This window comes from Salminus brasiliensis, chromosome 24, assembly GCF_030463535.1.
Source record: "Salminus brasiliensis chromosome 24, fSalBra1.hap2, whole genome shotgun sequence".
NCBI lineage: Eukaryota > Metazoa > Chordata > Actinopteri > Characiformes > Bryconidae > Salminus > Salminus brasiliensis.
The window spans coordinates 3,984,653-4,010,855 of NC_132901.1; the positions used below are offsets into that span (position 1 = coordinate 3,984,653).

The 26,203-nt window shown below is 41.7% G+C and overlaps 1 protein-coding gene across 1 annotated transcript in view; it reads right to left on the reverse strand.

The window, feature by feature from the left end:
- dnah6 (dynein, axonemal, heavy chain 6) overlaps window positions 1–26,203 on the reverse strand; it is a 91,579-nt gene that overhangs the window by 40,344 nt on the left and 25,032 nt on the right. The window contains exons 35-49 of the mRNA XM_072669699.1: window positions 25,440–25,995; window positions 24,438–24,560; window positions 22,376–22,558; window positions 21,056–21,199; window positions 17,873–18,094; window positions 17,539–17,686; window positions 17,222–17,379; window positions 15,928–16,059; window positions 14,028–14,199; window positions 11,934–12,080; window positions 10,227–10,300; window positions 9,892–10,046; window positions 8,615–8,846; window positions 2,556–2,708; window positions 723–863 (exon numbers count right to left, since the gene is read on the reverse strand). Of these exons, the coding sequence (XP_072525800.1) occupies window positions 723–863; window positions 2,556–2,708; window positions 8,615–8,846; window positions 9,892–10,046; window positions 10,227–10,300; window positions 11,934–12,080; window positions 14,028–14,199; window positions 15,928–16,059; window positions 17,222–17,379; window positions 17,539–17,686; window positions 17,873–18,094; window positions 21,056–21,199; window positions 22,376–22,558; window positions 24,438–24,560; window positions 25,440–25,995 (2,740 nt within the window). The remainder of the gene's footprint in view (window positions 1–722; window positions 864–2,555; window positions 2,709–8,614; window positions 8,847–9,891; window positions 10,047–10,226; window positions 10,301–11,933; window positions 12,081–14,027; window positions 14,200–15,927; window positions 16,060–17,221; window positions 17,380–17,538; window positions 17,687–17,872; window positions 18,095–21,055; window positions 21,200–22,375; window positions 22,559–24,437; window positions 24,561–25,439; window positions 25,996–26,203) is intronic.

The following is a 26,203-nucleotide window of genomic DNA, read 5'->3' on the forward strand; positions in this document are numbered from 1 at the left end:
AAAAAGACCCTCACACCCACACACACAGCAATGATTAGCCCAACGCCCTGCTCTTCCCAACAGCCTGCAGAGATCAGTCAGCATGCGCCTCGTTAGCCTGCCGAACAGAGGAGAGGGACAGGAGAGAGAGAGAGAGAGAGAGCGAGGGAGGGCGAGAGAGACTGACAGACACAGGCAGCAGCCGATGTATGTATGAAATAATAAGCGGCCCTAAAGCGTCTGTGGCCAATTAGAAAGCCTGCCAAACACAGGCGTCGCTCTCGCTCTCTCACTCTGAGGACACAACACCAGACCAGATTACATCCATCACTCCTCAATTCCGACACAGACAGGAAAGTTACAGAGACCACCGCTGAAGGCATGTAGGGACACAGAGCTGATGAGATGGTTTTGAAGTATCCCGATCAGCCATGACATTAGTGAATATAATTGAGTAACCCCCCCCCCCTTATCTTACCAAGAGATCTGACCAATTGAGACACAGGCCCCATAAGACCTCTGAAGGTGTCCTGTGGTATCAGCAGACATGCCATTGCCATAACAGTGCCTCCACCATGTTTGACAGATAATGTGGTATACTTCAGCTCGTGAACCTTTCCGTTCCTTCTCCGTTCATAAGTCGATCATTCATCTGTCTAAAGGCTTTAGATGTTTTCTAGCAAGGCCTGATCTGGCTGTTCTATTCTTGAGTGTTATGAAGTAAATCATGCCTCTTCCCTGACCTGTACAAACCAGTCGATGGTGCAGCAGTTGACCAGTGAAGGGAACATGCGGCAGCGAGATCTGAAAGCATCGCCCACTGGACTCATGCACAACACAATGTGCAGCTTCTCCCTGACCCGAGAGATGAAGTACTGGAAGACCTGCACAAGCAGAGAAACAGATGTAATGATTAAGTAGATGGAGGGATAGAGCAGTTGTACGTATAGAGCAGATGTAATGATTGAGTAGATGGAGGGATAGAGCAGTTGTACGTATAGAGCAGATGTAATGATTGAGTAGATGGAGGGATAGAGCAGTTGTATGTATAGAGCAGATGTAATGATTGAGTGGATGGAGGGATAGAGCAGTTGTATGTATAGAGCAGATGTAATGATGGACTAGATGGAGGGATAGAGCAGTTGTATGTATAGAGCAGATGTAATGATGGACTAGATGGAGGGATAGAGCAGTTGTATGTATAGAGCAGATGTAATGATTGAGTAGATGGAGGGATAGAGCAGTTGTATGGGTAGAGCAGATGTAATGATTGAGTAGATGGAGGGATAGAGCAGTTGTATGGGTAGAGCAGATGTAATGATTGAGTAGATGGAGGGATAGAGCAGTTGTATGGGTAGAGCAGATGTAATGATTGAGTAGATGGAGGGATAGAGCAGTTGTATGGGTAGAGCAGATGTAATGATTGAGTAGATGGAGGGATAGAGCAGTTGTATGGGTAGAGCAGATGTAATGATTGAGTAGATGGAGGGATAGAGCAGTTGTATGTATAGAGCAGATGTAACAATGTGCAGCTTCTCCCTGACCCGAGAGATGAAGTACTGGAAGACCTGCACAAGCAGAGAAACAGATGTAATGATTGAATAGATGGAGGGATAGAGCAGTTGTATGTATAGAGCAGATGTAATGATTAAGTAGATGAAGGGATATAGCAGTTGTATGGGTAGAGCAGATGTACTGATGGAGTAGATGGAGGGATAGAGCAGTTGTAGGAGCAGATGTACTGATTGAGTAGATGGAGGGATAGAGCAGTTGTATGTATAGATCAGATGTAATGATGGACTAGATGGAGGGATATAGCAATTGTATGGATAGAGCAGATGTAATGATTGAGTAGATGGAGGGATAGAGCAATTGTATGGATAGAGCAGATGTAATGATTGAGTAGATGGAGGGATAGAGCAGTTGTATGGGTAGATCAGATGTAATGATTGAGTAGATGGAGGGATAGAGCAGTTGTATGGGTAGAGCAGATGTAATGATTGAGTAGATGGAGGGACAGAGCAGTTGTACGTATAGAGCAGATGTAATGATTGAGTAGATGGAGGGATAGAGCAGTTGTATGGGTAGAGCAGATGTAATGATTGAGTAGATGGAGGGATAGAGCAGTTGTATGTATAGAGCAGATGTAATGATTGAGTAGATGGAGGGATAGAGCAGTTGTATGTATAGAGCACATGTAATGATTGAGTAGATGGAGGGATAGAGCAGTTGTATGTATAGAGCAGATGTAATGGTTGAATAGATGGAGGGATATAGCAGTTGTATGGATGGAGCAGATGTGATGATTAAGTAGATGAAGAGATAGAGCAGTTGTAGGAGCAGATGTAATGATTGAGTAGATGGAGAGATAGAGCAATTGTATGGATAGAGCAGATGTACTGATTGAATAGATGGAGGGATAGAGCAGTTGTATGGATAGAGCAGATGTACTGATGGAGTAGATGGAGGGATACAGCAGTTGTATGGATAGAGCAGATGTACTGATTGAATAGATGGAGGGACAGAGCCGTTGTATGTATAGAGCAAATGTATAGATAAAACAGATGCTGAAGTACCTCGTCACGGTTGCCCTCTGCAATGCCGGCCTCTTTGGCTTTGGGTCGGGTAGCGGCCAGAACATACTCCAGCTCATCCTTCTCAAACAGATTGGGCACTTCTCCAGAGTTCAGCATGTTGTTGATGTCCTCCAGAAACTCCTCCACTACAATCTGAACACAGTCAGGAAAGATACATCACTTTCTGCTCATTTAGTGTCTGAAGCCCCTTCATAACAATAAGTCCTGCACAGAGAAGATCCATCACACTTAGCTAATTTACCAGAGTAAATCCACTTCATACCCTTGAGTTCAGAATGCCATTCATATCCTACAGGAACTCCTTCATCACTGGAATTAATCTAATGAGCAACGGCTCATCCTAATCTAATAGGGAACACATCATTATTTATATTCATGAGTTTATTAATGCTCACCACGAACGGCTCCGCCTTCATCATGGTGAAAAATATCAGCTATTCCACACTGTGACTACTAATACCCTCTTTTCCGAGACAGCTACTAATGGGTTTACTTTCTTTTAGAAGGCATCTACATACCATTAGCTGAAACTCTGCCACTTGGAGAAACTCAGGTGGGTTCTCACCAGGGTTCTTTTTAAACAAAACAAACCAGCCAAGTGTGAAGATGTTTGCAAAGAGATGGCTGGAGCAGGGAAATCTGCCCTTTGTAGTCAATTGGCTGGACATGCTTGGTGTCCAAAGTTTGCTTCTTCAGTTTTGCACTGGAGCCACAAAAAGACTTGCTAAAATGGACACGATGCAGTTCATCTGCAAACATGGCCAAAAGTATACAGATTTTGGGTGTTTTCAGATTCTTAGCTTAATTTATAACTTATAATGAGGTGTGTAATCATGAGATTTCCATTGCTTGTTAGCTAGAATGGTCACATTTAGATGGAGCAGTCAAGAGTTAAAATGCTGGAAAATGTGGAAGTCATTCTTCACAACGGGGGAGAAGCCAAGCATCCGTTCACTTCAAAGCAGAAGAAAGGTCAGCGGCACACAAAAGGTCTGAATGTCTGGGATTAGCTGGAGGTGTCCGGTTTGTCCCTTAATCGAGCAGCTGAGGAATGAAAACTGCAATTCGATCAGATGTCACGGACATGGGGGGGCTGCCCTGGGAGATAAGAACGGGCTTACTTAAAGTGGCTGCTGTGTAGCAGAAGAACACAGCTCAAGGGTTACAATGCATACCGGAACATTCCACGACTCATCTTATAACAGATTGTACATTTATTCCAAATAAAATATCCTAAGTATTCACACCCTTTTCTATGACACTCACAATTACGCTGTGGTGCATCTTGCTTCCATTAATGGTCTTTTAGATCAAGGCATGTTCTGGCCGCCCAGCCAAACTGAGCTGTCTGGGATAAAGGGCCTTGGTCAGACAGGTTACCAAGATCCCAGTGGTAGCTATTAAGGAGATCCAGCATGCTCTTGTCTAGTGGAGCGGCCAGACAGAAGCTGTTCCTCACTAAAAGGCCCCCTTAAACGATTATCAGCTCATGAGAAGATCATTAGCACCATCCTGTCAAACATGGTGGCGGTTTTACTGTGCCAAAGACTGGGAGCCTAGACAACACAAAACACACACACTCAAATTTACCCCCTGTTGTCTCTCCAGTCTGTATCCATATCCTTCACACGCCACACGCATTCACTGTGTAACATCTGTCATTTTCACACACGCACACACACCATAATTCACCCTCCACTGTCTGACTGGCCTTATCCTTTACATGCAAACACATCCATCTCCTTTACACACACACACACATTCCTGCTGTACTGTGTAAGAGCAGTGAATCTGTCACTTTTCTACATTTCCAGGCTGTAATTCACCAGCAGGACCCCAGATGTGAGCGAACAGCAGTCATTGTACTGTACTCTCAACCCCACTGAAAGAACAGAGCTCTGCCTGCACTTAGATAAATACCCCTACCACTGTGCTTGAATTAATATTCATATTAATCTCATATTACTTTAACCCCTGTAACAGAGCACTATTTAGAAGCAGATAATTAACTAATAGTCAAAGCAAGCCAGACTCCAAAACAGTTCAGGCCATTCAAAGCACACAGTGAGAGAAGTCCATTTCCCCTCAAAATGTGATATGGATGTCACACATGTATTTCAGTTCTGTGATGCTGATTTTGTATTTATTTATTGTGTTTTACTAAGAAATAAGAAATAAATTAACCATACCTAATTAATTAACCCAATTAACCTTACATAATATATTCTAATAACCATACCTAACCTCCCACAACTAATTAAGTACATTCAAATAACCATACCCAACCACCCACAACTAAGTACATTCAAATAACCATACCCAACCTCCCACAACTAATTAAGTACATTCAAATAACCATACCCAACCTCCCACAACTAATTAAGTATATTCAGATAACCATACCCAACCTCCCACAACTAATTAAGTATATTCAGATAACCATACCCAACCACCCACAACTAATTAAGTACAAATAACCATACCCAACCACCCACAACTAATTAAGTATATTCAAATAACCATACCCAACCTCCCACAACTAATTAAGTACATTCAAATAACCATACCCAACCTCCCACAACTAATTAAGTACAAATAACCATACCCAACCTCCCACAACTAATTAAGTACAAATAACCATACCCAACCTCCCACAACTAATTAAGTACAAATAACCATACCCAACCACCCACAACTAATTAAGTACAAATAACCATACCCAACCTCCCACAACTAATTAAGTACAAATAACCATACCCAACCTTCCACAACTAATTAAGTACAAATAACCATACCCAACCTCCCACAACTAATTGAGTACATTCAAATAACCATACCCAACCCCCCACAACTAATTAAGTACAAATAACCATACCCAACCTCCCACACCTAATTAAGTACAAATAACCATACCCAACCTCCCACAACTAATTAAGTACATTCAAATAACCATACCCAACCTCCCACAACTAATTAAGTACATTCAAATAACCATACCCAACCTCCCACAACTAATTAAGTACAAATAACCATACCCAACCTCCCACAACTAATTAAGTACATTCAAATAACCATACCCAACCTCCCACAAATAATTGAGTACATTCAAATAACCATACCCAACCTCCCACAACTAATTAAGTATATTCAGATAACCATACCCAACCTCCCACAACTAATTAAGCACAAATAACCATACCCAACCTCCAAAAACTAATTAAGTATATTCAAATAACCATACCCAACCTCCCACAACTAATGAAGTACAAATAACCATACCAACCTCCAAAAACTAATTAAGTACATTCAAATAACCATACCCAACCTCCCACAACTAAGTACATTCAAATAACCATACCCAACCACCCACAACTAATTGAGTACATTCAAATAATCATACCCAACCTCCTACAACTAATTAAGTACATTCAAATAACCATACCCAGCCTCCCACAACTAATTAAGTACATTCAAATAACCATACCCAACCTCCAAAAACTAATTGAGTACATTCAAATAATCATACCCAACCTCCTACAACTAATTAAGTACATTCAAATAACCATACCCAGCCTCCTACAACTAATTAAGTACATTCAAATAACCATACCCAGCCTCCCACAACTAATTAAGTACATTCAAATAACCATACCCAACCTCCAAAAACTAATTGAGTACATTCAAATAACCATACCCAACCTCCTACAACTAATTAAGTACATTCAGATAACCATACCTAACCTCCCATAACTAATTAAGTATGTTCAAATAACCATACCCAACCTCCCACAACTAAGTACATTCAAATAACCATACCAACCTCCCACAACTAAGTACATTCAAATAACCATACCCAACCTCCCACAACTAATTAGGTACAAATAACCATACCCAACCTCCAAAAACTAATTAAGTATATTCAAATAACCATACCCAACCTCCCACAACTAATTAAGTACAAATAACCATACCAACCTCCAAAAACTAATTAAGTACATTCAAATAACCATACCCAACCTCCCACAACTAAGTACATTCAAATAACCATACCCAACCACCCACAACTAATTGAGTACATTCAGATAACCATACCCAACCTCCTACAACTAATTAAGTACATTCAAATAACCATACCCAACCTCCTACAACTAATTAAGTACATTCAAATAACCATACCCAACCTCCCACAACTAATTAAGTACATTCAGATAACCATACCCAACCTCCAAAAACTAATTGAGTACATTCAAATAACCATACCCAACCTCCTACAACTAATTAAGTACATTCAGATAACCATACCTAACCTCCCATAACTAATTAAGTATGTTCAAATAACCATACCCAACCTCCCACAACTAAGTACATTCAAATAACCATACCAACCTCCCACAACTAAGTACATTCAAATAACCATACCAACCTCCCACAACTAAGTACATTCAAATAACCATACCCAACCTCCCACAACTAATTAGGTACAAATAACCATACCCAACCTCCAAAAACTAATTAAGTATATTCAAATAACCATACCCAACCACCCACAACTAATTAAGTACATTCAGATAACCATACCCAACCTCCAAAAACTAATTAAGTACATTCAGATAACCATACCCAACCTCCAAAAACTAATTAAGTACAAATAACCATACCCAACCTCCCACAACTAATTAGGTACAAATAACCATACCCAACCTCCAAAAACTAATTAAGTATATTCAGATAACCATACCCAACCACCCACAACTAATTAAGTACATTCAGATAACCATACCCAACCTCCAAAAACTAATTAAGTACAAATAATCATACCCAACCTCCAAAAACTAATTAAGTATATTCAAATAACCATACCCAACCTCCCACAACTAATTGCGTACATTCAAATAACCATATCAAATTAATATATTTACATATCTTTACTCAAATAACCATAATCTAATAATCATACAAAATAAAACATTTTTATCATTTTATCATATATTATATATAACTATATAACTTTTTTTTTAAAACCTAATTACATATATTCAAATAACCATATCCCACAACTAATTTAAAATATTTAAATAACCATACCCAACAACCCACAACTGATTGAGTACTTTTTTTAAATAACCATACCCACACCCACACAAATAAACCACCCACATTTAATAAACCACACCTAATGACGTATATTTTAACCACACCCAATTAACATATCTAATCACATTTATAAATATCCTCACCCAACTGAGCATACATAATCAGGTATATTCTAATAATCATACCCAATGAACCATACCTAGTTAACTATATTCAAATAAGCATACCTAATTTGCCATACCCATTTACATATATTCAAATAACCATTCATAACTAACCACATCTAATAAAGTAAGTAAAAGTAACCATATCAAATCAAGTATTTTTTTCAAAACACACCATAGCATAAGTATAGTATAATCAAACTGAATGAACAAAATGAACTGGACCTAATTAAATATATATAAACAACTACACCCAAACGATACCTAATCAAGTATTTTACCAACAAACCAAACTTTGCAGAATTGTAAACCCTGCTGAAAATCCCGGAACATGTGTTCTGAATGAGAAACGACTCCGGCCTGAGCAGATTCAAGCTGGAGTCATCACTGTTCATTACACGTATAAGCCATTTTCAGAGCCATTATCATTCCCGCAAAGAATGAAGGTGAGCCAAGCTATGAGTCAGTCCCTAACATTAACACGTAGTGCTCTTTCTAAAACGCACTCATAAAAAACTACTACACGATTAAAAGAAATGCAGTAATTCATTTCTGTCACTGAATATTTCATAACATTAAACCAAACTCTTTAAATGGATTCATTTGGACGGTCAGTTCTTAACATAAAATAGGGATGCTTGGATACTTCTGGAAGACACTGTACTTCTTTACCAATACCCCAATGAGTAGCCTGTGTCCAAGATCAGCACTACTAGAGTAGTAGTAGTAGAGTAGCTGTGTAGGCGATACGTGGTGATTTGGAGCACATCCCCTCTGTACCTGAGTGTCTGTGAAGAGGAAGACCATGTCCTGGCCCTCCACACCCGCCATCTTGTAAAGTTTCCGTAGGTCGTCATGGAAACTATCGTAGTTGTAGCCTCGGCTCAGCTCGATCTGGAAGCAGCGGTAGCCACACATGTGAGCAGCCAATCGCGTGAGAGACTGTTTCCCAGTGCCGCCAACCCCCACCAGCAGGGCGTTCCCACGCTCTTGGCGAATCATTCGGGCAATTCTAAAAAAAATAAATAAATAAATAAATAAATATATATATATATATATATAAATATATATATATATATATATATATATATATATATATATATAGAGAGAGAGAGAGAGAGAGAGAGAAAGGCCACATGACCTCTGATTGGGTAACTGACTTAAATAGGGTTAGAACATTTTAAATAATTGAAAATGGTTCATTTTATATCAATATATATCACATCATGTTAAATCATTGGACAGCTTAACCCTCTAACTATAGGGTAATTCTCAAATTCCCATAAAACAAACATCTAACTTGAAACAGATACATATCATATCACACATATCATGAATTAAATATTTAACTATCTAACTATATATCTATATAAATAATTATATATTTATACAACTGGATTTGACACTAAATTTATTTATTTTTGAGAATATGCAATATTTGTAGCAGCATAGTCATATAATATATAGTATAGTTTTTACAAAAATGTATTTCCATTTTCACTCAAAGTGTTCTGTGCTGTGTGTTTACTTAATGTTGAAGAGATTAAAAAAATAAATAAAACAATTGATAAACAAATCAGGATTTTTAGATATTATTTAATTGTTGAAATATGACATATTTACTATAACAATTATATATAGGACTTTCGGCAACAAGCACATATTTCAAAAGAATATGAGTATGCATCTGAGGTAATCATTTTCATTTTCAACCTAAATATATTTATTTCAATATAATAAAGGCCCAGTCCACATTGTTCGTAACATTGCCTAAACAGCAAGTCCAGCTCTATTTTATACAATAATAGTGGATGACTCCTCAGAGAAGGCCTAGTGATTTTTAGGAATTGAAAAACATTTCATTTTAAGGTTTAAGTTAATTTAAATAATTTAAATTGTTTTGAAACTCACAATGAAAAAGGTTACATTTGTAAATGGCTAGATTTACAAATTTATTTTCCAACGTTATCTACGCAAATAAGACAACCTAGAGCTAGATAAGCTCTGCCACTGGTTGGCCTTCACACTACACACTGTAGTGTCTACGGCCTGCTTACCTGGAAACATGTTCGATCGCATCCTGGAAGAAGACAAGCTTGGTTTCCTTGGCGAAGGTCATGTTGTAGTCATCTAGGTAATCCTGCAGAACGCTCCGGATCTTCTCCACGTCCATCAGGTCCTCATAGACACGGCCTGCCTTATCTGCTCCAACCTGCACAGTGTGACGGTACACAGTGATGGTTAGGACCCCTAAGCTAAAAAGATTGTAAGGTTGAAAGATTGAAAGGTTGTATATAGCGCCCAAAATAAGTTTCACCATTATGGGTCGAAGAACCCTTAATAGCACTATATAAAACACATCCTTGCTTAGAACGTAGTACAATAAGGTTACCTTGATGAAATCTCCAAAGATGATGGGCTGCTTGGTGAAGTAACCTGGCTCCAAACTGATGCTGAAATGTTTACCTGTCAGGTGAAAAGGAGACTTTCAGCTCTTTCAGCTCGTCACGATTTAGACAGATTGGGAGCAAAGCGATGATTAAAAGTCAGAGCGACACCAGTGTGTAAATGAGTACATCTGCCTGGCAAGGTGTGGGCCAGCACCAAGAATTAGAGAGTGGAACATTCACATTGGTAGTTACTGCACATAGACGCCAATTTCAGTTCTGTAAAGACAAGCCAAAAACATCTCTTAGCCCAATGAAAACGCATCCCAGAGCTGGAAACAGGCCAATTCCTAAACCTCAAAACTTTTGTGCAACAGTGTGTGTGACTTATTATACTTAATTTCCATAAACCCAGCCTACTAGTGAAGGCCTTCTGGGGCTAAACGCAACAGCTACTTTGGGAGAATATGGAAGCGAGGCTAACAAGGCTAAGGCTGAAGCCGCTAAAAGTTGTGATGGAGCCTTTGGAGGGAATTACGTTGATAGGTGCGATAGACAAGCCCTCTGTAAAAGAGGAAACAGGGCGTTTTATTCTGGGGCAAAATAACAGGGTGGTAAATAGGCTTGTAAACAACATCTGAGCATTTATACATCACTTACCATGTATACATCACCACCACCACAGACACCAATCTCAAGGAGTGCATTATATGTCTAATTGAAATTCATTAATGTTCGATCAATTTTCTACAGTTTTGTTAAAAATGGGCTGTGTTCACATTGCACGCCTCATTGCTCAGTTCCCATTCTTTGCTCTGAAGGTTCCCATCGGTGTGGTGGTCAATGAATGATCCATAATCTGCCTTTAGCATTGATGAACCTGCTCTGAAATGACCCGCATGTCGACATCCTAGATCAATATCAATCAACAGAATGAACCCTAACAGAATGGCTCCCTCCTCCTTAGAGCACTCCATGGGTCATACAAATCTGGATTGTATACCTAAACAGTGCAAAAGGTCCTATTCTATTGGCAGTGCCTCTCTACAGGGACTAAACAAGCTGTGTGTGCACACATTTGGACATGTAGTATATGTAGTGCACTCTGTAGTATGTAGGGAGTAGGGAGACATTATTGACCTGCCTGTGACGACGAGTACTGGATTAGCCCTTATAAAGTAAATCTGCAGATGCAGTCTGCCCATTTACCACCCTGTTATTTTGCCTCCAATAAACGCTTGCAGAACCATTTTATAGCATATTTCCACCATTACTAACTACTCCCAGCTCTTCCCAGACAGTGTTGCTGTCCTCTCACTGTGTCCTCTAAGTGCAATCTGCTATTAGCAAGCTGAAGAGATTGTAGCCAGTTAGCTTTTAGCCTTGCCCCAACTCCCTTCCCAGAGTTATCAGTAAAAACAAAGCTGGTGTGTTAACTTTTTATGTGTATTTAGCTTTTGGTTCAGCTTAGGCAGAACGAATGAAGTAGAGCAGAGATGACAAAAGCTAGCGTCATCTAACGTTAGCTTTAAGCCTAGCGCAGAACCCTGTTTGCTTCAACTGGCTATTGTTTTATTTTTGTGCTAGAACTAATCATTGGTTGCAGTCCTAAAAATCAAATCAACTTATCAGTCGTGGTTAGTTTAAACTAATTAAACTAATGCAGTAAGTGAAGGTGAAGGTGTTGAAGGTCTTGAAGGAAAGCTTCTTACTGGCCATTTCAGACAGCATGGTGTTGAAGTAGCTCTTGTCTTCATTGTTGATGAGCCGGTCGTGAAACACGCGCTGGCACTCGTGACAGAACAGACGGAAGACCTGGGTCTGATCGTGCACTGTGCTGGGCTCACACTGCAACATGCCTACGAACACACACATGGCAGTGAGAATACAACAAACTTAGCTGGGCATTCACTCCAAAGCTTTTAGGGATAATGGTCTATGTTCTGACTGTTTGACATGTAACCTTGTGGACAAGAGAGGATACAGAGGTCCCTTTACATCTACCTAAGAGCTTTTCACAGTAGGAACACCATCCCTTTTCAGTCATGGCGGTGGTAGTTTCTCGATGTAGGGCTGTTTTGCTGCCTCAGGACCTGAACATAGTGCTGAATAAACCATAAAGCTAAAACCCAGTTGGGTTATGCAGCAGGACAATGATCCAAAACATCACTGTTTTGGAGAGGCCCAGTCAATCTCTTGCCTTTAACCCAAAAGAAATGCCATAACTAGGCCTCAGACAAGCAGTTTTACAATAAAGAACGGGCTCAACTTTCTCTTGTGATATTACATTTTGTTTAAAGGTTAAAAAAAGCATTCACAGACAAAAGTTAAATAACAGATAAAGCCAGCACTGGAAGAAGAATTCATTGACTGATGGTGGCACATTAAGAAATGACCTTAACCGTGATCTCAGAAGCCTTCGTTAAATACTAAAACACTAAGAGGCCCTAGAGCGTATTGGCATGCTGAGCTTAACTGCTTCATCCCATCGTCCCCTGAGCGTGTCTGAACCTACAGGAGGGTGTTTTTACTGGCCCCTGGGCACCTCGCAAATCATGAGAGAGCATTTTTATTGGCCACTGGAGGTTTCCAAGACAAAAGGTGATTTCTAATAGTCCACAGGGTGAAGGAGAGCATTTGATTTTGTATTTTTCTTCTCAATGGAACTATTTCAAGAAAATGCTGAAATATGGGTCAAATCATAAAGCTTAAATACCATCCCAAGTGTAGGGTTTTGTATTACTGTACCTCCCTACTCCTCAAACATGTCCCTGTTACAGTTACAGGACAGTTACCGGGACAGCTGAAGGTGAAATGCATGAATATAATTATGGATTTAATCAGTGACTCCATAACGATTAAATGATATAGGTAATGCATGACTAACTTCAAACATGAATACCCAACGTTATTAAGAGCTAGCATAGCATTATGCTCATAATTATAGGTTAGAATAATAAACACTGCAAACCAGTAGGATCTCCCTGTGATTCGCTCTCTAAGCTCTAACTCAGAGATCCTGACATTTATCTCGACCAGATAGTTATCTTTTATCTTTTTCAAGTGTAGGTCTAACCAGCCTGTCCAAAGTGCCCACATGGCAACAACCCCCAAATGAGCTGCATGCAGTTGAGGTGGGGCCAAGACAGAGCAGGTGAGCAGAACACCAAGTTTACAAGTTTACAATTTCTCCTACAAACGTTAAACATGGTGGTGGTAGTTTTCTGTTGTAGGGATGTTTTTTTTCTGCCGCAGGACCTTAACAACCTGCTGCTAACGAAGAAATGATAAATTCTGTTCTGTAGCAGAGAATTCTTATGTAGACTGTCTGTTCATCTGTCCACAAGCTGAAGTTGTAACACAGTCGGGTTGTGCTGCAAGACAATGATCCAATCGAGAGAAAAGCAAGTCATTATCTGCCATGAAACAATGGCTGAAAAGGATGGAAATTAATGTCTGGAGAGGCCTAGGCAAAGTCTTGTCAAACACTCAATAGAAATGTTGGGAATGGGCATTAAAGAAGGTCCGACCACTGAATATCTACATTTGAACCACTAGCATTGCAATATTCCATAGGTTTGCCACTCCAGTGATGGGATGTACGGTCTGGAATAGTGTGCTGCTATAAAGCTTTCAGAGGCTTCATTATGCGGGCAGACATTTGAGCACCGACCTGAGATACCATGTGAGAAACTTCACCTTCCCACTTTTCTTTCCTTCAGAAAGCTCAGAAAAGCACATGCAAGCACACCACACCAGTACACAAAGTGCATGTGCTCATTTGAGAGCGTGAGCACGTGTCTTACCCTGCACACACTTGGACAGGTCCCGGAGGTTGAAGACGTAGTGGGATTTGGCAGGAGTGGGCAGCAGGTCAACACTCATGCGGTGATAGATCTCCACTGCGGCGTCCACGATGCTGCCTGCAGCCTGCTTTACGGCAGCCGTGAAATCACTCAGAAACCCACTCAGAATAGCCTGCACACATACAATACACACATACACACACACGTAGACTCTGACTAAAATGCAAGCAAAACTTATGAGAGAACTCATAAGAACTACACTGTTTATAAAATCTGCTGAATTGATCAAATCAATGGCATGCAAAGGTTTGGACACCCGTGGTGGAAATGTCTTACTGTGAATAGGTAGGGGAGTAAAAGATGACCTGATTATGAAACATGCTCTATTCCATTATATCTTACATCACAACAATGCTCTCTGTGAACACAGGGCATTATAAAACTTGTTCCAGTGACTGGATCACCCTCCAGGTGCCAGAAGAAATCTGCTATTAGTTACAGTGCAGCAGCGAGCTGGAGTTCATAATCTCTTAATCTCTAACCACTTCCTACTTGAATTGTATTTATTTATTTATTTTTTAAATATGGTAGCCCTGTTTTATTGTTTTACTTTGTGTATCATTTCATAATTAAATGTATGGTCCTATTTGCAGGTTTTTGCTGTACCTTTTCATAACTTTGTAAAAAATATATATACATATTTTTTTCTTCTTAAAATTGTGATTAGGGGTCACCCTCTATAAGTATAAACAAAGGTTGATTGATTAATGTCCATTTTGGGGAAATTACATTACTACCTCCCCATCTTTAGTCTTTAGCTAGTAAAAAAAACTATGGTGGCTCTGTTCTACCAGCGGGAGAACCGCACTCCTTTCTTTGGTTCTAACGCAGCACTGATCATACCTCCTTCAGTCTTGGCCGTGGCTCCTTTTTAATCTTAATGGGACTACAGATTTGCTGTTTATAGTCTTTTGCTTTGTGAGTATCAGTACAAATGTCAGTATGGATACCTGCACTGATCCTTGAGGGTCTATAAGAGCTTCTTCAATTTGAAACTGCGGTGGAACCCTTTTAAGGTGCTTTGGGAAGAAAAGTTTTTTCAAAGAAAAAGGTTCCTCGGAGGTTCCTCAAAGCACCTTAAGTTCCTTTACAGTGTCAAACCTCAATGATTTTACACTTTTAACAGTGTAGATACACAACAGTCAACATACACTGCACTTTGGAGAGGGGGGATCTACAGTCGGCATTTGAAGACAGCGAGCGACTTTTTGCCCCTCAGACACCCAGGGGAAGTTCGTTCCACCACTTCGGTGCCAGGAAAGAAAAAAGCCTGGATGCTTGTCTTCCAAGGATCTTAAAGGATGTCGGATCAGGCAGAGCCGCACTTGAAGCTGGAAGGGCTCTTGGCACAGACTGGATTTTGACCATTGACCATCAAGTACAGAGGGACTGGTCCAGTCTTGGCTTTGAATCTGATGGGCAGCTGCAGAGAACCAGTGAAGAGAACGCAACAGAGGACTACCATGGATGAAACTAGAACGTGGCTGAACTCTTGCGGTACCCAAACTTTAGCATGCCACCAGCATGCCATGTAGCATAGCTGGTGAACACATCATTACCATGTACAGCAGGACAGTAGAGCTCGCCATGTTACTACAGCTGTCCAGCTGAGCCACTATGTCTGTGTGTGTGTGTGTGTGTGTGTGTGTGAAACCTTATGACTGTTCAAATGTGTATTTGGGTATGTGTGGCAAGATCTGCGACAGTGTGTGTGTACATGGCATGTTACAGCTGACCAGCTGAGACATGGTGTGGGAACTGCAAGGAGTTAGTGTGTGTGTAGGACCGTGTGATGTGTAAAACTATCTAATTGTTTGAGTGTGTGTTGTGTGTGTGAGACCTTGAAGATTTGTTTGAGACTGTGTTCAGAAGGTGTGGGGAGGCAGAGCATGCTGAAGTGGCGGAGGAAGCGCGGGGTCACCGGGTTACGACCTCCACCAGGGGGCGCACACGCTGCTGCTATGGTCATGTCCTGCACACACACACACACACACACTTTTACAAATCATACATAATACATTTACTACTTAAACAGAGAATGGGCCTTAAACAGAGACAGGGATTAAGCCTAGTCTCAGACTACAGAGCATTCTGAATGCTGAATGATTCTCCATCACTAAAAATGTGGTCCAAGACTAGGCTTAATCCTTTTCTGGGAAACCAGCCCAATACTAATAATAGTAGCCAAACTCAACAGACAAGAATAGAAAAGACAAAACAAGAAGACAAGAAGAAGAAAAGAGAAGACAGAAGAAGAAAATAGGAAAAAGGCAAGAATTGAAGATATGAAACAAGGAGAAAAAAGAAGACAGGAGAAAAGAAAAATCAAGAGTAGAAGAGATGAGGAGAAGAAAAAGAATGGATAAAAGAGGATAAAAGAAAAGGAAAAGCTGAGGTGAGAAGAGGACGAGAGGAGCAGAAAACAGAAACAGAGGAAACAAACTGTTTGAGAGAGTGTGTGTGAGAGAGTGAAAGAGTGTGTGTGTGTGTAGAGAGAAAATGAATAAGTCATTTCCAAAAGCTTCATCAAACTGGGTTTGACACTGTGATCAATGGTATCAGTGGTTTACTGTAGCTGATTCCTGCAATATTGATTAAACTGTGGTTAATATTACAGCAGGGAGGCAGACTGACAGGATTACGCATTAATCACTTTTTTAAACAACAGGCAGATTAAATAAACAAACACTGGCATATCACAGCCAATCGATTCCCTATCATTCACCTATTCAATATCAATAATGCATCAATCCAGTGTCTTCAAGGGGGAAACGCTCATCTCAGCTCGCATTCATAACTCAGCCAGCAGATTGATGAGCATGGCTGTGACTGCCGTACCACTGTATGTCTCTTTAACCTTGCCAAACTGAGCTTTTCTCCTTGGAGCTTTGTTTACACTACTGTTGCACCCGTGTGTGTTTGTGTGTGTGTGTGTTATTCAAGCAAATAATGAATGTCTGTTCTGGGGGGTGGGTGCCTGTTCAAAATCAAAGCAGCAACATCAGAAAGTTAGCGTTAGCCCATATTCTATTTTACTATCATATTTATTATGATTTTACATGTTTTAAGTCTCTTGGTTCCTTACGCAGCCTTCACATATATATATGTGTGTGTGCACGCTTAGTGGCCTGTACCTGTATCTCCTTCCAGAAGAACTTCTCACGATCATAGAAGCCCTGGAAGTCCTGAAACTGGCGCAGCAGCTCTATTGGAGGCTGCGAGCCATAACTGTCCAACTTGGGCATGTTAAGGTCATCCACAAATACCACCACCTTCTTATTAGCAGGAGCCCCTGACAAACACACACACATACAGGATGGTTCCTCATAGTTCCTCATGGTTCCTAGCTGCTGTGGGTTACACTTAAGATTGTGTAATATATGAGTCTGCATTTTTTATTGTGTATATGTTCTGGAGAAGTGTGTGTGTGTGTGTGTGTGTGTGTGTTTACCCAATATGTTCTTTCTCTTCTTTTCCAGTTTGGACTCGATGATTTCCTGTGTTCTAGCTGAGGACGTCTGGGCTGAGAAGTTGATGTAAACAGGAACGTAGCCCGCCTGCTCTTGTACGCTGTTCAACAAGCCCCGGGCCACTACAGACTGATACACACAACACAACACACCTCTATAACAAACTCTACATGAACCTACATGCACCATGCCTAATGCCAGGCGTGGGCTACAGGGGTATATAAAGCCACCCAGCTTTGAGCTGTGGAGAAGTGGAACAACTGTGCTCTCTGGAATGATGGAAGGTGGAGCTCCATCCTCTCGCACACAGCTTACCTTTCCTACTCCGGTGATGCCGGTGAAGAGGACGGAATGTCGAACTGACAGCAGTTTGTCCATTAAGTAGCCGTAGCGCACAGTGTCCGTGGTGGGCACCAGCATCTCAAAGAAGGGCGTCTCACTGTTGTATTTAAAGTCAGGAATGATTCGCTCCCATGGCTCCAGGCGCTTATTCTCAAAATCCATATACACGTTCCACAGGTCCCCTCCACTGGGAAGCTGCGAAAGAGAGAGAGAGAGAGAGAGAGAGAGAGGGGAACAATGAGGATCAGTGACTTAAAACAAAGCACTACTATAGAACGCCACCATTGCCACAAGTCAGTCCCTCAAATTTCTGCCTTGTTAGAGCTGCCCTAGACAACAGTAAGTGATGTCACTGTATCAATCAGTTCAGTTGCCTCTGCAAGCAACATTAGCACAAGAACTAAGCATCAGCAGATTCACTGTAGTCTAAGCGTAGCTACAGAAGTGGTCTTTCCGTCAGCCAGACTTGAATTTGCTGTGCAGTGAGCAGATTGTAATCCTGTTAACTATGCTAATGCTAACCAGTTCTTCTCTCTCTCCTGAGCAGTTTAACATTTGTAATTGTTCTCAGTCTGACGGTTTAACATTTACTGAATGATTGATTGGTGTAAACTTGCGCTTGTTCACCAGTCCCACCCCCTTGGCGGTCATACCGTACACTGCAGTGATATTTTGAGACGGTATGAAAAAGTAAATACCACCGAACCCTAGGGTAGATCTGAAAGATGCTGTGCAAGACTCTCAAAGTTTATTGCAGAACCAGAAGCCTTGGACTGTATAAACAACAGAAGTGCTCCATTCCTCCTCAATTTCATTTGTTTTTTTCGACTACGTTCAATATTAAAGTAACTCTCCTCCAACCCCCAGCTAATATTATAACCTGTACTGAGAACCTAGCTCTGAAAAGAACTTCAGCAATGCAGAGCGTAAGGATATGTGAGCGAACCAGACAGAACAGGATGAAAAAACAGCCCCTCAGGCTAAAGCGAAGTATTACAGACCTTTCCCCTCCACGTCTTCACCACCGGCCGATTTCATATTCAGCCTCTCTCGCCACCTCCCCCCATCTCCCTCTCTGTGGAATACTATTAATGCCTCAAACAGTCCCACCCTGACCTTCTGAGATAAATATCACCCTCCCCGCGCTGTCCTCGCACGAACCGCCGGGACGGATTGTTTTTCCTCACTCTTCCTCTTGTGAAGCAGCGAGGGGCTGCTATCAGATGGAGAGTCTTCTGAAAGTCTTTTGGCGTGTAGGAGGAAGTCATGAAATTATAAATAGAGCGACCCGCCAAGTCGTGTCACATTCAGCGTAATGTCTTTTTGCTCGGCCAAAAGTTAAACAGTGTAGAGCCTGCCAGATGTCATAATAAAGAGACAGCAGCAGCGACATCATCGTCGGGAATGACAGCATGGGTGCAGTGAAGCAAGCGAAGCACCTGGACCCCCACTTTTAGCCCAAATTTTATATTTTTTTTAAACAAAAAGGACTCAAACTTTACGGAGACGAGGCTCTTTGAGGCAAGATGAGATTTAGAACAAGGTGCCAAAATATAAAGCACAAACCCCCTGCAGGGAGCTTTACCTGACATGACATACCACTTAGTTTACTATCTATCAGTAATTACCAATAACCAGCGGGCTGCTTAATACAGTTGTACAATTGTAGCTAGTTAGTTTGCTGCTGCTTATTGGAGCTTTTAGCTAGTCTGCATTTGCAATATTTACAAACAGCAAGATAGCTGTAGTTTTTAGCTAGTTAGTATGCAATCAATCAAAGTAACTGCTTAATGTAGTTAGTTTGCCAACTAGTAGTAAATACAAACATCAAAGCAGCTGCTTAATGTAGTTTTAGCTAGTTAGTATCTACAAAGTAGCTGCTTAATTTAGTTTGTAGCTAATTAGATTGCTAACTAGTAGTAATTAAACAAACATCAATGTAGCTGCTTAATGTAGTCTTAGCTAGTCTGCATTTGCATTAATTACCAACATCAAAATAGTTGCTTAATTTAGTTTGTAGCTAATTAGATGAATAGAAGTAATTACAAACATCAAAGTAGCATTAGCATTAATTACATCAAAATATATTCTTAACAGAACTTTTAACTAGTTTAGTTTAAACTAGCAGTAATCACCTAGCAGCAATACCAACATGGCCTACATGTAGTTTTCAGACAGCCAGTTTGCCATCTAGCAGTAATGACCAATAACCAGCTAGCTGCTTAATGCAGTGTAAATTGTAGCTACTAGTAATAATCACAAACATCAAAATAGCTGCTCAACATAGTTTTTTAGCAAGCTAGTGTGATATCTATTAGCAATAACCAATAACTAGATAATGTAGTTATAATAGCCAGTCTGCAATCTAGCAGCAATTACCAACAACTTCTTAGTTGGCTAATGTAGTTTTTAAAACAATTGCAATAAGGAAATGACACCTATTTCATAAAATGACTCTCATATATATTATTTTATGTGATATAGTAGCTGTATTATGGACATTATAGACATTGCACCCCTGTGATGCCAGCTTTTGTCTAATGAGAGTCAGAATGATGTGAAGTTCAGTTCTGCAAGCTGTGCCTACATTACTTCAGCTCTACCCTGATTACAGTCACGGTTCACAATCAGGCTGACTCTCTACTGGCCTTAATCTGCTGATCTGGGGGCAGTAGAAGTTGATTGCACCGAAATAAACAGAGCAGAGCGCGAAGGTGAACTGAGTCTTGCCTATTAACCTAATGTCAGGTCAGTATATCAAACGACTGATGTCTTTCTATGAAATCTCAACAACTTAATGGCTATATGGTGACTATTTTAATGACTTTATTGAGAACGTTTTGCACTAAAACACATGAAAAGTGAGTCACTATTTTGCCATGTTCAGCATTACGCATATTAAAGACTGAAGACATGTGTAGGTTCACTGGGTTTTTTTTGGACAGTAAAAGAATTGGCTATGTTTGTGCTGTAGACAAGCTGACCCAAGCTGATTCCATTCATCACTGCTGTAAAGAGACCAGAACCAGTAGCTTTCTCAACAATTAACTATCAAATCACATCAAATCCCCACTCTGAATGACTGAATGGCCGTTATTTCGGGTTGACTACTGTACTGTTCACATGCCAGATCAGCTACAGTGGAGCTGTTTGTACCATCGCATCCCTGTTGTCCTCGAACTGCTGCCTGACGAAGCTGTCGAAGGCATCCCAACAGCTGTCCGTCAAATTCCCTCCCACCGCCCACAGGTAGCAGAACACGAACGTCTGGCAGAGCACGCTGTTCAGCTTGCTGGGATCCTGTTTATACACACACACACATGCGTTATTGTGACGTTACAGTACAGGCAGCAGAATGTGCAAATAGGTGTCATTACACATCAGGGGACATTTAGAATGTGCTCTGTAGTGCCTGAGGTGGAGGCATTCACTCATTTTCCATCATGTCATTCTGCACCCACGGGACTTCTGACTGTGGTTTATGTTCTATGCCATTTTTTCGGATGTTAAAGTTCTTTGAGGCTCCTATTTTCCACCACACCGCTCTCTAAAAGTGTGACCATATTTACTATCCAGGAAAGACAGTTGAGAGACACCTTCTTGAAAATGGTTCAACCACGACTGCAAATCAGGTTTATTAGCAGCATCTACAAACTTACAGCTGTTTGCAATAAACCAATCAAACAAGACTCAAACTAATAAAACCAGCTTTCCCCACACTTTTAATGACGACTGCAGTCTCAGAATGACTTAACTCCTTCATGATGAGCCTCTTAAGTACGGAGTAGAACCCTTCTGCTGTTTTGACCTCCTGCAAACATGATGCACATCCAGACACCAGCTTCTGGCAGCGTTGCTGAGGAATCTTAGCCCATTCCTCATGGGCAGCAGCCTCCAGTGCACTGGCATTCTTGGGTTTGCGTGCTTAATCCCTCCAAAGATTTGCTATGGGGTTCTGTGATGGCCACTCCAGAATCTTCCAGGACTTCTTTTGAAAGCAAGCCTTGGTAGACTCTGAGGTATGCTTGGGATCATTGTCCTGTTGGAAGATTACACCTTGTCCATCGAGCCACCACCACTGTTTCACTGTAGGCAGGGTGCTCTTTTCAGCGTATGCTTCCATCTTCGTTCCTTTAGACATATTGGCTCCATAGACCATAGGTCCAGTTTTGTCTCATGGCTTTACAGAACAGAACTTGAATTGCATGGAAAGTCTTTGGTGGGATTTGAAGGCAGCAGGTCAGAACAGCAGAAGCACTACTAAGTACTTAAGATACTTGTCATGAAGGAGTTGAGGAATTCTGAGACTGCAGTCGTCTCTAAAAGTGGTACTGTGTTGAATTTGGAGAAAGCACTTGTTCTATTAGTTGTGTAAAACCAAGACCAACCTGAATATAAAAAAGTAAAGGAAGAGCTATGGTGGAAGACATTTGCATTTGGAGCAGAGTTGCGGTAGATCGGAAAATGGGGGCGTACCATTTTAAGGCTGGGGGAGTCCTCGCTGAACAGCAGCGCCTCCAGCAGACAGCAGAGCGTGGTAACTTTGCTGATTTCCACCTGAGCCACGGCCTGCACACAGCGCTTCGACACAAACTGCAGGCCTTTCTCTACGATCTTCTCAAACAACTCCATCAGATATTCACGCATGGGCTCTGTCACCTGTATACACACACACACACACATACAAACAAGTAATAATAAACATTATATATATATATTATCTTTTATACACACATTGCATATGTGTTTTGACCTGTGACCTTTCACAGATCTTTAGGGTTTAGTGAGGGTTTTCTGATATCTGGAACCTAGTTACAAGCTCAAGCTACAACTGGGGAAGCAGCTGCTCCGTATGTCCAGTTGTCCCTTTCGTCTGGCGTCCGCCATTGATCTGCTTCTCCGTTTTGATGGCCTACCATGCTGTGCGGCAGGAAGCAGATACCTCCCATCAGTCCTGGCACCCAGTCGCTAAGTTCTACAGAAGCAGAGAGGTACCGGGTGCTGGGCATGAGGGACGACGGAGCATGCGGGACAGCTCACCAGATTTAGCTATAGCTTTAGCTCTCCAGGTTGCTCAGACTCAAAGAGCCAGGTTAGCCTTGTGATTGGTCAGGGTTATGCTGATGTAAACCTGACCCACTTTTAGGACCACCCACTCTATCTAGAGAGGAGAGCAATACTGGTAAATTACAGCAGACGTTTATTAGACTTTGGAAAGATCTTCATAAGACATGCTTTGTATGTTCACACTGGGGGCCTGAGGAGGACTGAGGAGATTACATTAACTTAATTAGAAAGAAAACTCAGATTTAGGATCCCAGGGGCTTTAGATACCTTTATCAGAGATTCCTCTATCTGAGGTTTCAGACCTTCATTAACCTCCCTTAGTGACATTTATTACACCCTCAGGATTACTAATCCAAGCATAAGCAATACAAACTGGCTGTGTTGTCCTCAAGTTGGATGAAAAAACAGGGCCCGGCAGTGCTTCCGAGGAGTTTAAGAGGGTAGCTTGTTAGGGCTATGGCTTGTTTATGGCACAGTGACTGTTAGAAAAGGTCAGGTGATGTAAATTGGCTAAAATATTCTATTAGAAAAGACAAAGGAAAAAAATCCTAAAATATAATTTTATAATTGAATAATAATATCTAAAAAATATTTAATCTTCGAGAGACTTTTAAATGTGGTTGATTCCAAAAAGTGAGGCACCTTTTAATCTTGAGACACAATGCAGGAACATTACATGAGCCCTGCACAATGATGCATTACCAAGTTTGCCTAGATAGCTGAATATGACAACCACTCCCGCCTTTAATCGGTATTGGCGATCAGCTCACAACCGCCGATAGGCCCATCTCTAATATACACTACACCTGCACTGCAAGTTCTCGGAGAAACCGACTCATTGGGCTTAGTTCTACGCTGTTAAGTTCACCTCATCCATGCCTGACTCTAAAAGTGCTGATTAAAGGAATACATCACTGCAATACAGCCAGTGTGCTTAACAATGAACAGGAATCAGGAGAGACCTGTTAGCAGAAGCTTATTCGCATAATGCTAACTGGATCCTGCTGGATGGTTATTAGGGAAATTAGCATTTCTTCAGTGAAGTGTTCTTTCAGGACCCCGAGCGAAAGACTGGGACTGTGCAGACAGCCTAGTTTTCAAACTTTACAACAAACTATATACGCAGTCACGTCAGAATATTAAGACCACCCCTGGTTTGGAAAGAACTTAGCCCATTATATCAGCTCCACTTCCCATATATATCAGCTCTTCACAGTCCTCTAATTCCAGACTGTATCCATCGGTTTCTCTGCATACTTTATTATGAGCCTCCTTTCTCCTCCTGTTCTTCAATGGTCAGGACCCCGCAGGACTAACCACCACAGAGCAGCAATTATTTGGGTGGTTGGTAAAATAGGTTGAGTTCGTTCCAAACCTTCCGATAAGACTGTGTATATACACAAATGATCAGCCCACAGCTGTTTTTACGCTAATAATGCCCTGGCTAAGTGGAGGCTCCAAGTGGGTTTACCTTCTGTGAGAGGCCTGCTAGCCATGTCTGCACGTACGGCATCCATTTCAGCTCCTCAGAGTCTATATACACCATCCCGCAGCGACTGACAGTGGCTGGAGAAGCTACAGCTAAATCCTGAACCTGAGGGACAGAGAGACGAGAGCGAGTGAGTGAGTGTGTGAGATCGTGTTTATCAGTTCCAACAGTGTGTATAAAGATAAGCAGGATTGCCGTATTTGTGTGTATGAGCGAGTCTAATCACATTAAAAAGTGTGTATAAAAAATGTGGTAAACATAAACAAGGAAGTTCATGAGTGTGTGTAATTAGCTCCTAGCCTTTGAGGCAAATGCAGTGGGTTACTGACCACAGGGTTGTGAGTTCAATACCCGTGTCTGCTAAACTGCCACTGTTGAGCCCAGTGGGCAGAGTCTGTGGCAGAGCCTGTGCTCTGATCCTGGCTTTCCAAGCCGGGACATAAGAAGGGAACGTTTGGTTGGTGTTGGTTGTGTAGTGGGTAACAACACCTCCTTACCCATGGAAGACAAGGGTTCAATTCCCCATACTTACTACCCCATACGTAGTAACTGTACAATCTCCTACTAGGGTCACATCATTTAAAAGACTTGCCTATGTGAGCAAACACAGGGAGAATAGGGAATAGGGAAATGCTATAGGTGTCTTGGTCATTGCCATCTGGGCTGGAATGCTGCTACTGCACTAGGAAACTCAGGTGGAGCTGCCATTCAGTATCTCTCAGCTTGTTCAGGAATGCGTATTAAGAGCAGTACCTGAGGGGGGGCTCAAAGCACAATAAGCATTTACTGCAGTGAATTACACTCCTCACCTGTAGGGGGAGCTCAGGAGCAAAAGACACTATTTCTCACATAATGCTGTTTTAAGTTGGATTACAAAACTAATTTTGCGCTCTCAGCAGGACATTTAGCATCAGGCTCTTCCATGTGTATTTTTTTTGCGTGACGGTGTGGTGTTATGAGATCCGCTTCCCTGCCTGCACTCACCTCAAACATCATGTGTATGGAGGGTGTGAGCTTGATCCTCTCACTATTGGCCAAACACAGCATCTTGTTATCGTCCAGCACCGTGTTCATGTTCTCAATCCACAGTGCGTCCACTGGCCCGTCGCTGATCACCCACTTGTGGTCGTCGCTGGGGTCGTTGACCCCCGCCCTCACACACAGGGCCATTAGGCCGTCCCTCCACTCCAGAGTCAGCGGGTTCACCTCGCCGTACAGCTCCCCCATGCTGACTGACTTCGGGTTCAACACGTAGGTCTTGACAGGCAGGAAGAAGGGGTTTTTGTGGCCGGCCTCGTGAAGGGCCTGCAGGGCGTCAGCTAGGACCCTGTAGACGGTGGTCTTGCCGCCACCGGTGGGGCCCACCAGCATGACACCGTGACGCACCAGCATGGTCTCGTATAGCTGGATCACTTTGCTGATCATGCTGGGCAGCGGCTGCAGGGAGCGGGCACAAAGGGCAGCGTGGATGGTGGACTGCAGCACGCCGTAATCATGCTCCGGGATGGTCACTCCAGGGAAAAGGTCAGACAGTATACCCCTAGGAAGGAGGGTGGGGATGGGAAGAATATGAGAGAGAGTCAAATTTCTGGAATAGGAACACCTTTAAAGCATTTTAGGTGTATTTGGTGGTTGTTGCTAGGCAGTCGTGAAGGTGGTTAATAGGTTAATAATACCAGAAAACAGCTGGACAAAAGTATTGGGACACCTACTCATTCTTTGTTTATTCTGAAATTAAGGGTTTTAAA